The sequence below is a fragment of the Vicugna pacos genome, chromosome 4 (genome assembly GCF_048564905.1).
Source record: "Vicugna pacos chromosome 4, VicPac4, whole genome shotgun sequence".
NCBI lineage: Eukaryota > Metazoa > Chordata > Mammalia > Artiodactyla > Camelidae > Vicugna > Vicugna pacos.
Window position 1 is genome coordinate 55,275,270 of NC_132990.1, and position 12,358 is coordinate 55,287,627.

Here is a 12,358-nt window from a genome sequence, read left to right on the forward strand (position 1 = left end):
TGCTATCTCTCCTCGGTGCAGGTTAATTTCCAATTATGAACCAATCACAGAAGGCGTGTGCTTACGTGAGCTGGAACGCTCGATCTGGTACAAGGTTCTCAGAACTTTGTGGATGTCCTTCATGCTGGTGTCTCTCTGGCTATACAAAAGAAGCCGGCGGGCATCTGAGAACAGGCGAGACACACTGTGGGGGGTGCAAGAAAAGTAGAAAAGGTCTGGTTAGACCAGCTGCCTGTCCAGCTTGAAGAAAGTACCTGCCAGGAAGACCCAGCCTGGCCACCAGCTCCTCCATGGGCCAGCCCTGACCTACTCCTGCCCCTACACCCAGCTTCACAGACACCCAGTGCTCCCAACCACCCACCCACCAGCCCTACCCCAAGAGCTCCTCCTCTGTGTCCACATAACCAAATCCTACCAGCATTCAAAGTCCAGCCCATGTGCCTCCTCTCCAGGAAGCCTGCCCCCCCCAACACACACACACACATACACACACACAAACACACACACACCAGCCCCCAGGACCAACTTATCCATGAGATGCAGCAAGGACAGTGCCCAGAGCCCGAGACACTCTAAGGGCTTCACAAAAATTTTACATTTCTTTTATAATCAAAATGAAGAACAAAATTCAGAAATTCAGAATGAACACATATGATAATGAATCCAGTCTGAATTATACTCCCCTTTATACCAACACAGTTACAAAATAAAATTTTTAATAGTTTTGCATGAAAGAAGGGGTCCATGAAAGTCACGAAGCCTAAGGTCCATGAACATCAGAACAGGGTCCTGCCTGCTCAGTGGCAGCTTCCTCAGAACCGTCTTGCTCCATCTCCTGTAGTCCCCAGGCCATTCCACCTCATGTCATGATCTCACATGCCAAGATTCTTCAATGGCTCATACAAAGGCAAAGAAAACGACATCCTGGCCCTCAGGGAGCTCACACCCAGGGATGAGAAAGAGCTGCAGACGGCGGGGCGTTGCATTAGGAAGGACCAAACTCCCCCAGCTTTAGCTGTGAGCTCCCGGAGTGCAGGCCCCTCCCTCTGCACATCTCTGGACCCCCAGCTCCTAGACCAGCCGTTTTCCACACAAATAAATGTTTGCCAAATGAGTGTTTGCTAATGAACAGATGAAGCTGATGTGCTGTGTCTCCCTTCTCTACTTACCCACCAGATTTTGGAGGAACAGCCCCCAGCCACAGCACTTTGAGCTACATAACGTTACTCCTAAAATGCACCAAAGTGAGGTCGCCCAGTCTTACATCGGACTTTATCACACAAGCCTTCCCAAAAGCAGCTTCACTCAATTCCAACCATTCAAAATTCTCTGGAGGTTGAGAAGGGAAGGAAAAGTATTAATGGACAAGTCTGGGAAAGAAAACCTGATCCGGTACTTACATGGATTTGTTAAAGTTTCCAACAACCCCGGGAGCCTCACCAGGAGTCGGATAACGGAAACAGGGGTTATTGGCATTACAGATAATCCCCTGAACCCAAGGAAGTGTTCCTGCAGAGGGCATGGCTTTGTTTGGGAAGTGGCCTGTTGAAATCAAAGAGAAGAAAAACACAAGGAGAGACATTCATTCTTTGAAGGCTCTGGGATTGCTAGGCACCTTTATCTCTTTTGGTGCCATCCAAATACTACTCCATCCCAAATCTGTCTGTCCCTTTCCCAACATCCCAGAGACCTGCCATCACTGGACTAAGCCCACCCTGAGTTGGAAATATGGCTTTAGATAGCAGTTCTGAATCTACTTGGCATCATCTGTAGGATCGGATTCCTAACAGCAGCCTTGGGACAGTGACAAGAGGAGCAGATTCAACCATATAGAGACGGTACCTGGAGGGCAGCAAGTATCAATCCTCAGGCGTCCATCTTTCCCCACCCACCTCACCTTTCAGGGACATAGAGGCGCCCCGGCAATGACGTAACCCAGTTCCTTCACACCCCAAGGAAGAAACTATGGCAAGATAAAGCGGCTGATGAAAAGCACTCAGGGCATCAGTGGGCAGGGCTGGGAGTGGAACCCACATTTCTGTGATCCCAATCCGTGCTTCTCCCCTAACACCTCCTCTGTCTGCTAGCTCTTCTCAGCCCCCTCTGGTACTGTCCTCTGTTGGCCAAACGTACATTAGTTTCACCTTTTCCACCAGCTCCCAAGTTCCTCAAAGGCACAGACCATCTGATGCCGTCTGTGAAGCTACACAAGTTGTTGCTGTTTCTTCACTCATCAGAATGTGAGCCCCAGCCAACAAGTCATCTCCTCCCTCTCCTTCCCCTTCATTATGGAGGAGCCTCTTATGAGCAGCAGGACTGGGTGTACTGGGGCTGGTCCAAAGTGTCAAAGGCACAGTTTGGTTTGTGGACATCAGCCATGGGGTGGCTTAAGAAGATCAAGATAATTGTGTCCTGGAACCAGGGGCTCTTAACCTGACACCTGGCACATGTGAATACCTGTCAACCGAAAACTCTTACTGTATTCTCAGGGTTATCTGTGACCCTTAAGACTTAGCAACCATTAGGAACCACGGCTCTAGGTGTGAAGAGCCAGAGCTTCATAGGCTTTAGGGTCAGACCAACAGGGCTTCAATCCAGTCCCTGCAACTCGCTAGGCAAGAACTTTAGCCAAGTTGCTGAACCCCTAACCCTCAATTTCCTCATCTATAAAATGGTGCTTAAAATACAGCCTCTTTCACAGATCTGCAGTGAGCAGTACATGAGTTTTTACAAGCAAAGCATGTAGCAGAGTCCCTGGCACAGGGTGCAGTCTCCCTGAATGGGCTGTGAGGGTGACAGAGGCCCCAGGGTGCTGAACCTACAACAGTACAGACTCTGCTCATGCCCCACAAAGAACACTCTTTCCATCTTATGGCTACCACCTCCCTCCAAGGCAGGAGCCCCTTTTCATTCAGCTTACTATTTTTATGCAAATGTGCTCACAGAGTCTCCCCGGAAGTTAAGCCACAGCCAGGACTTGCTACATTTTGCACTTCAATATCAGGGTCCTTCTATCTGTCTTGTTCTTCTATCCCTAGTCCAATCAGAGAGGCAACACTCAAAGCAAGAAGGTAACAAGATCTGGTCGCTGTGGCCACTCTCTGCAGGGACTCTGGCTTGTTGAACATTTACTCAGTTAACCCCCTTATCTTCCTGTTAATAGTTCAAGGAAAACCAAACAAGGTCCCTTGCCTAAGTCAGCTGCTCCTCATTCAGGGGAGATTTATGTAACCCAACCAAAGACTCAAAGGACCAAAGGATTCTCTCCTTTAGCATCCAGGAAATACTGGCACCAAGACAGGGTGATGTTCGTCCAGGCTATACCTTGGTGGGTGAAGCAAAGACCCCTCCTGGTATGTTGTGCCCCACCTAATTTGCAAACAAAAACAGGATGAGGACTTGGCATTGGGTGCATAATCCAACAGCCTAATGAACTCTCAGGTTCCAGGGACATGATTAGGACCTTGATGGCTCTGTTTCAAGACTTATAGGGAAGAATTACACATGAATCCTTTGTTTCAGAGACATCTCTGCAAGCTTTGCCTAAGCTCTCTGCCTTTTCAGCTAAGCCTCTAGAAGGTGGTGAGAATAGGAAGTAAGTTTGCAAGAAATGCATAGATTGAGGGTAAAAGTCTTATCTGTCTTCCATAGGTATAAGAATTTTAGGGGGAGGGTATAGCTCAAGTGGTAGAGCACATGCTTAGCATACACAAGGTCCTGGGTTCAATCCCCAGTACCTCCTCGAAAAATAAATATATAAGTAAACCTAATTACCTCCCCTCAAAAAAAAATTTTAAAAAAATAAATTTTTTTAAATGAGAAAAGAAAAAGAATTTTACATTTCTGAGAATCTATGATCTAGATGCAGAGAGATCTGGGTCAGAATTCAATGATATGCCCAAGATCACAACCTCAGCAAGTGGCAGAGCCAGGATCCAAACCAACCCCAGTTTGTCTGATACCAAAGTCTGCACTATTTCCACTACACCACCTTGCCTCCTTGCGATAATTCCAAAGAAAGAATAGCCCAGCAGATGAAAAAGCTGAGTTTCCCCTAAAATGTTTATTTCAGTGGGGCTTAGGGTGATGCTTATATAAAATCAAATACGCATTTGCTCATCAATCTTTTGGGATCCAAGCAAGAAAGCAGAATTACCTCCCAGGCCTACAAACTGAGTGTATATTTCATTGTATGCTCACGCTTTTCCTTTTTGGTGAAATTAGAAAATCACATCGGATAGAACCTTTTGAGGTCTCATGGGTTCTTTTTAAACTTGAATATGCATAATGTGTACCAGCAAATTAGCAGGTAAGTAACTGCCACTGTGTGTCCTGAGAGACATGGGACCAGACCAAGAACACAATTCAAAGGTGATCCCAGCCCCATCTCTTCCCTAAAGGACTGTATCCTGCTTGCCTATGGGGCTGGCGGGGTGAGGATGGAGCTAGTTAATGACAGGAAAAGTCATTGGGGCCATGGATCAGAGGTCCCAGCTAAACCTCCCCCATAAATGTTGAACCTTTAGCCTGGCACAGTTTTGCAGTGTTAATACATCCAGCAAACCCAGGCAGGAGAGGAAGACTGATTGAGGATAACACTCACGACAACCATATGGGGGCAGAAACTATTATTCCCCTTTGATAGAGATGAGGAAACTCAGGTGCAGAGACGCTAAGTCACTTGCCCAAGGTGACATTATCTGTGTTGAAGCCAGGATTCAAATCCAGGTAACCTGGCATCTAGAGCTTGTGTTCTTGGCCACTACTGTATTTTCTATGCTCACTGAAAAGGCCCTCCTCAAAACCCATGACTGGGAGTCCGATGACCTGAGCTTTATTTTGTCACTGTCACTTATTAGATATATGATCTCAGACAAATCCTGGCACTTCTCTGAGCCCCAATTAGTTACCTAGAAATTAAAGCAAATGATCACAACAACAAAGTCCATTATGCAAAGTTGCTATGAGAATCAGATAAAATAAAATTAGTCAATCTCAGATGTTCTACACAAATACTCCCTAAAATTATACGCTCCATGGTTTGCAACTGTGTGATAAAGAGATAATGCATACGAAAAAGCCTAGCAGGGACCAGATGATAGTGGTGTTAAGGTACTGCCTTAGAGCGCTTTTCTAATCACCCCTCTCTGAGCTATCGGTAAGGTTATTTTACTTTCATGATTTAAAATGTATGAAACAGATGCCGGCTACTATTATAATTACTGTTATCACCACTGACTAGCACTGAAAATGCTTCCCTGAGTTAATCCCTTATCAAAAACTCGGAAGCCTAGCTTTTCTGTTAGAAATCATTTGTGGTGTTTCCTGAAGATAGCATCTTGGGAAAGGTCCCATTGAGCCCATGCCCACTTCTTGGATTTCACTTGCCAGCGGTGAGTCTCAGGAGCAATGCTCAGATACTCACATTCATGTTGTTCATAGGGTGGGTAGCTCAGCCGCACGGAGATCAGGATCAGGAAGATAAACAGAGGCCAGGCCACTTCCAGCAACAGCTGACACTGAGTGGGGATAAGACACAGAGCACCGTGAATTAAACAAACGAACCAACCAGCAAACACGGATGCCTAACGCTACTGGGCTTTGGGAAATCCAGACAAGTTAATTAAACAATTGATCAGCTTCTCCAGCCTCTCCCACCACTCTCTCAGCTTTAATGATGCTGACCTGTTTGCAGTTCTCACCTTAAAATGTACTATTCCATCCCCCTGTGCTTTCCCTATGAAAGGGAAGATCCATCCTGCTTCATCCGGCTCACTGCCCCTCATCCTTCAAGACTCAGCCGAGCATAATTTCCTTTATTAAAATCTCAGGCTGAGCTGGAAGCGGTTCTGCTGTGTTCCCAGAGTAACCTATGTGTACTTCTTCCACAGCAGTTTCCCTGAGACCCTGGAATCATATTTTTATCTCCGGCTTCCTCACTACAATGTGAGCACGCTGAAGGCAAGCACTGGGTCCAGTCATCTTTGCAACCTCAGCCTTAGTGCTGTGTCAGCTATGTTACAACCACGTGTTGAAAGGAGAAGGCCAGGGCCACCTGCTGTGCTAAACACACACTGCCTAGACTCTAAGGAACACACAAAGTTGCCCCTCCCCAGGAGCTGAGAAGAGGGCTCCAAAGGACAATGGAAATTCACATGCAGTTCCGCATTGACCTATGTGCACCCAGGACTGGAAAGATCCAGGAAGAGTGCAAAGTTCTTCCCCATCCATCGAGATCTGGTCACCATCTTCTCCAATGGGTTAGACGATCATTAAACATTTAAGTAAGCATGATTCACTGGTTAAAGCAATGGGGTTTCTCTAAAGGAAAAACCTGCCTCAATGAGTTACCAGGGGATAAATAAGCACAGAGACAGGATGGAAATCATGAGACATAATTTAACTGAACCTGTCATGTTCAGACAACTGGTTCCCCTGCCTGTCTGTCGTCTCTTTCTTCCTTTCAGTTCTGCACTCCGACGTTCTAATTAGAATAAATACCAAGGAGCCCAGAAGAGTCACGGGGCCTTGGGTTAAAGAGTAATTACAACTGTGGCTTCAGAGCCCTGAAGTCAAGAGAACATTGGTGCAAAATCCCTCCTTTTCTTTAAATAGAATTCTATCTTGTGCCCCAAGGCCATATATTTTTATTATGGAAAATGCGATATTTTTAAAAATACAGAAAATTAGGAAAAGGTAAATATAAACCACCCTTAATCCTATTTCCTGGAGATAACCCCTAGTAAATGAAGCTAGTACTGGTTTTCCATTAATAGTGTTTGTCTTTTTTTCTATTCATACACAAATATTTTTCTCTATAAAATTAAGATTATACAGCATATATAATTTTGTATTTTGCTTTTTCACTGAACATCATCCTGGGAGAGCTTTCCATGACATAAAATATTCTCTCAAAACACGGATTTTAAGGGCCACTTAAGATTCCACATTATGAATAGATCATAATTAATTTAATCTTTTTGCTGGTGCATCAGATTGTGTTTGTTTTTTGTTTGTTTATTATTTGTTGTTGGATTTGGGGGCATTTCAAATTCCAAAGAGCTTTGATATGGTTCCACATTAAACTTCTTTTTAAGCCTTCTTTTTGGAAGGAAAAACATGGATGAGAATTGTGGATGTCTTAGGGTGATAAGAACATGGGTGATTTTTTAAATACTTTCCTATGTTTTCTAAATTTTCTATAATGAGTATGTATTACTTCACTAACAGAACAACAACAACAACAACAAAAAACCCCACTGTTGCCATATGACTATGAAGAATAGTTTGCTATAGATAGCACACCGGGGGAAAAATTAAAGGCAAATGAGTCTCTCTTCGGAAGAAAGCATGCTGTCAGTGGGGTCTCCAAGACCCAAGATGGGGCTGTCTTGCTAACTATGTCTGTAAAAATCCCAAAGAAACAACACACAGTGAAATCTCTAAGCTTTCAAGTGACATTCAGCCTCCTCCGCCAGCTGTGCTGGAGTCCCTCCTTGGGTCTCCAGGTAATCTGAGCCTCTATCAGCACCTGGCACAGCAGGGCCTTTTAATGTAGGAGCTTCTCCCCTACTGTCACTTCCTTCACTCCGCCTGCCACAGGATAAGGGCTTTAAAAATGTGTGCGGAGTAAGAGAATAAACTGAAGTTTATAAAATAATGAAGATGGAAATATAAGTCAGTTGAGCCCTTTGGGAAAGCAATTTGGTCACTTGCATGTAAAAGACATGTTCACCCTCTTTGATCAAAGACTATCCCTAGGAATTCATCCCACAGAACTAAGTGTAAAATATCAAAAAGCTATATACATGAGGTTATTCATTCATTGAAATGCTATAATTGCAAAATACTGGAAACAACTTAATTGCACAGCAAAATGGAAATGATTAAATTATGGTGCACCTACTCAACAATACATGATGCAGTCATTACAGCCATGTTTATGAAACACAGACACCAGTAACCATACAATACTAAGGGAAAAATGCAGAACACAAAATTGTATCCATTCCAAGTTCACAGCTAAATAAAATCACTTACAAATATTAACAGACAGGAGTAAAACTTTCAAAACATGGTTTAACTGTGAATGAATTCAGAAAAGAACAATGAACTCAAAAAAAAAATTAAATGAAGAGTAAGAGTAAGATAACCACCTACCTTGATGCTCTGAAGCCACCACGTGTACTTTTAGGATAAAGAGTAGCTACCGTTAATTTATTTAGAGTCCAATGTGTAGCAGGCACATTATGCATGAAGTATTTCATTTAATCATCCAAACAACCCTGAGATGTAGAAATCATTACTGTCTCCATTTTATATGTGGCAAGACTAAAGCTCAAGGAAGGGTAAGTCACAGAGACAGTCAGTGGCAGGGTCGAGATTAGCAGCTAGTTCTGCCCAACTCTGAAAGCTGGCGGCCCAGGTCGGAAATGACCCCACCAGGTGGCATGGTCAAAAAAATATCAGTGGGTGGGGGAGTGGAGAAAGGTTTACCTCAGTGGTAAAGCACATGCTTAGCATGCATGGGGTCCTAGGTTCAATCCTCAGTACCTCCATTTTAAAACAAACAAACAAACAAACCTAATCACCCCCCCAAAAAAAAATTAAATTAAAAAAAAGAAAGAAAATATCAACAAGTTTCATAGAGGTAAAATGGGCTCATGGCCTGCAGATTTGTAATAGTTACAGCCAATACAGAGCACCTACTGTGTGCTAGGGATTTTTATATACTTCATGTCTAATTTTCAGAATAACTCTGTGAGGCAAGTGGTACCATTAGATAGTGAGGAAACTAAGACTGGGACCGGTTATGAGCCATCACCTGGTAAGAGAGTGCACCAGAGTTTGAGCCTGACCTACTGGTCCCTATGCACTTCTGCACCTACCAGGCTGCCTCTCACAGAGCCACGTTTGGGACATAAGACCTTTTAAGATGCCCCTTAAGAGGAAGCTAGCACTCACTGGACCTTCTGGGCACTGATCTGACCCAACAAATCAAGCCTATGTTCCCAGACATCTCCACAGCCCCACATCTAGGACCCTGTAGGGCAGCAGATGCTCAAAATATTTGTTGGTTGATGGAAAAAAATGAATGGATCTTTCCCATGGCACTGACAGCAAAGGGTACAGAGAAAATCTTGCAAATCATCTTCAGTAACTGAAGCCAGTGGGTATAAGCAGATCAGGGAAAGAGGTAAGAGAAAGACTGACAACAGTAATGACAGCTAACACTTAAATATGTCTTACCATGTATCAGTATCCTTGAGTGCTTTAGACAGGTTAACTCATTTAATCTTCAAGTAACCCTGTTAGTACTGTTAAAATACCCATTTCACAGATGAGGAAACTGAGGCTCAAAGAGTTCATTAATTGCCAAGGATACAAGCTTGGTAAACAGCAGAGCCAGAATTCAAAGCCAGTCCAACTCAAGGGTCCCTGCTTTTAGCCACTAAGCACCTCAACCTCCTTTACCAGAGTATCTACATTCTTGACCTTTATTAGCCTGGCTGGGCTGAAACACTAACATGGATGAATGAATGAAGAGACAGCTCCCAAACCGGAGAACTTATGAGAGAGACAGTTCAACTCGTGTACTTTTACTCTGACCCTCTAAAATGATTTCTGTCATTGAACACAGAGCTTGCCTTCCAAACTCAGGGGATGTTCTACATATTTCTTTTCCGAATAGCCTCCCTCTAGAAAGTTAATCTGACTCTGCTAGGAATGCCATTCTGGCTCCACTCACTATCAAAATCTGATTTCTCCCCTGTCTCTAAGTTTAGCACTTTTTCTTCAAATGGGCCCTCAGAAATAGCTCGGAAATAAGACTGATGCTTCCCTGCTACCAACTCCAATAAAGAACTAGAAAAGTCTTCTATCCTCCGATACCTACCCCACTACCTCCACACCTGCCCCACTATGAGGTGGGAGAGATGGAGAGGAACACTGCATTCAAAAGGTATTTCTCACCTAAGTCAGACACTCAGAAGCCTTCTCTCAGTGTTCGGCATGAAAATGAAAATTCTGATGTTTACATAAATTGCCCCATAAAGCTGCTCTGGGGACGTTCCATCTTGCTATTCCTCAGATGCAATGAGGGTATCATGTGAGCAAGCACCCCTAGCACAGGGGTTTTCTCAGTGCATGGTTGACATTTGGGTCCAATAATCACTGTAAGGGGCTCTCCTAAGAATGGTAGGATGTTTACCCACTAGATACCAACAGCACCACCTCCCCTGCCCAGGACTGTAACAACCAAAAAATGTCTCCAGACCTGACCCCATGTCCCCGGGGCATTAAAGTAGTGCCAGGCTACTTTTTAGAACTTGATAAGGTAGTAAGATTCAATGGGGGACAGAAACAGAGGAGAATTTGAAAGAATATTCTAAGAGGCAAAAAAGGAAACATGAGACAATGAGTTTCCCAAGACACCAGGATGTTCATCAAAGTCACAGCACATTCTAGGCTGTATCAGCATCACGATAAAAAATACTTAGCAAATGACCAAATGAATAGCCTCAAAGTTTCCCCCTACACAGATAAGATTTTAATGAATTTCTCAAATGTAACTAGAAAAGGAATCACTGTTAGATAAGAACTGCTGGGGTGATATAATACAAATGTAAAGATAAGTTAACTGGAGGCCCAGCCCTAACACGGCACATACCTCATTTAGGTCTGGGTAAATGAAAGCAAAATCTTAAAGATCAAATCGGAGAAACGCTGGAGGGAGAAACAGTTCTGAAAACCAGGCCTGCTCCTCCCAGAACTGAAAAGTCTCAGGCAGGGACGGTGGATTTTTAAATTGGTTTAATCTTTTGGGATGACATCTGAATATATATGTCAAGGGTCATTTCCTTTGACCTAGGAATCCTACACCTGAAATTTTGGCCTGAGGATGCCATACAAAAATAAGAAAAGGCTGTATGTATAAAATCTTTACGGTAGTTTCTTTGTAACAGCAAACACTGGAAACATCTGAATGTTGGCAGTAGGATAGGAGCTTATAAAATGAAAACTGCTCTGACAGATTACTGTAATGCTATCAGGAATGTCAATGGCATGATCCTGCGGCCGACTCTGGAGCCGAAAAGATCCAGCCCCTCCTCTTACTAATTTACTAACTTACAATACTTTCTTCACCTGTGAAACAGAAATTGTAATGCATACTCCTCAGAATTACTGTGAAAATCAAGAAGATAATGGATATAAAACACAGCCTACACATCAAAAATCATTACTATAAGTATGAAGTTTATTTGGAAATAGGGGAACAAACATGCAAACCATGTTAAATGAAAGAAGAAAACAGAGCACACAGGGGTACATACGTATACAGTGATTGTCTCCTTTAGACCGACATCACTCGCTTCCCCTCAGTGCCAAGGACCACATAATCTGACCCTTGCCGCCAGGACTCCTTTTGCACATAAAATAAAATTCAGCTGCCCTTCCGCAGCTCCACGGCTGCCTGATCTGGCCCTGCTGACTCCCAACCCACCCCAGCCAGCCTCCATCCAGTGCCAGTCACTTTCCTGTACCTCGACTCCAGAACATGCTTTCACCCCCTCTGTCTCTCTGCCCAGAATCCAGTGCCCCTGATGGCTGAAGTCCTGATCTCTCCCGGCTCACTGCCGCGTGATCGTCAAGGCTCTCAGTTTAAATGTCACGACCTTCCATTCTAAATCAAGTCCCTATCCACAGCCTGGGAGTACCTAACACAGTAGGGCAGTCGGTCTGTTTTGTTTTCTTTTTCCTTCATAGCACTTATCACAGCTTGTCATTATATTTCTACTTATGTGATACGTAGTGCCTTGTACCTGCTTCCCTGGATGAACTGTGAGCTCTTTGAGGACGGGGATCCTGCCCGACCATGCACCCAGCATGCTGTCCACACACAGGAGATGCTCAATAAGCATTTATCCAAGGGAAGCAATACATGGCTATTTGCTCTAACTTTCTTCATTCCATAGAAGGGGAAACTATAACTAAGGAAAAATAAGTTTTCCTAAGCCATTGAGGCATGCAGTGGCCAAGCTGAAATCAGAATTGAATTAGAATTAGATAATAATTAGAACTAGTATCTGGATTTGAACCATCACTGCCAGGCCAGGACTAAGGACAAGGAAGACACCTATCAGGTGAAACTGGAAGCCGGGAGGGGATGTAGACAGTTCCCATCCATGCAGTAAAATTCTCTAATGGCTCTTAAATGAGGAGTCTCAGTTTTTTTTATTTGACAGCTTATTCCTTGTCATTAAATAATGCCCAAATATTGATACCCTAACACATGCAAATATTAGAATTATCTGTTTTCCCAGCCACATGGCTAGAGAGTTCTAAGTGAGAAAATGAA

General features: G+C 43.8%; 1 protein-coding gene across 1 annotated transcript in view; it reads right to left on the reverse strand.

Annotated features, from left to right (window-relative positions):
• ABCA1 (ATP binding cassette subfamily A member 1) overlaps positions 1 to 12,358 on the reverse strand; it is a 126,646-nt gene that overhangs the window by 90,552 nt on the left and 23,736 nt on the right. The window contains exons 3-5 of the mRNA XM_015247208.3: positions 5,426 to 5,519; positions 1,401 to 1,542; positions 66 to 184 (exon numbers count right to left, since the gene is read on the reverse strand). Coding sequence (XP_015102694.1) covers positions 66 to 184; positions 1,401 to 1,542; positions 5,426 to 5,519 — 355 coding nt within the window. The remainder of the gene's footprint in view (positions 1 to 65; positions 185 to 1,400; positions 1,543 to 5,425; positions 5,520 to 12,358) is intronic.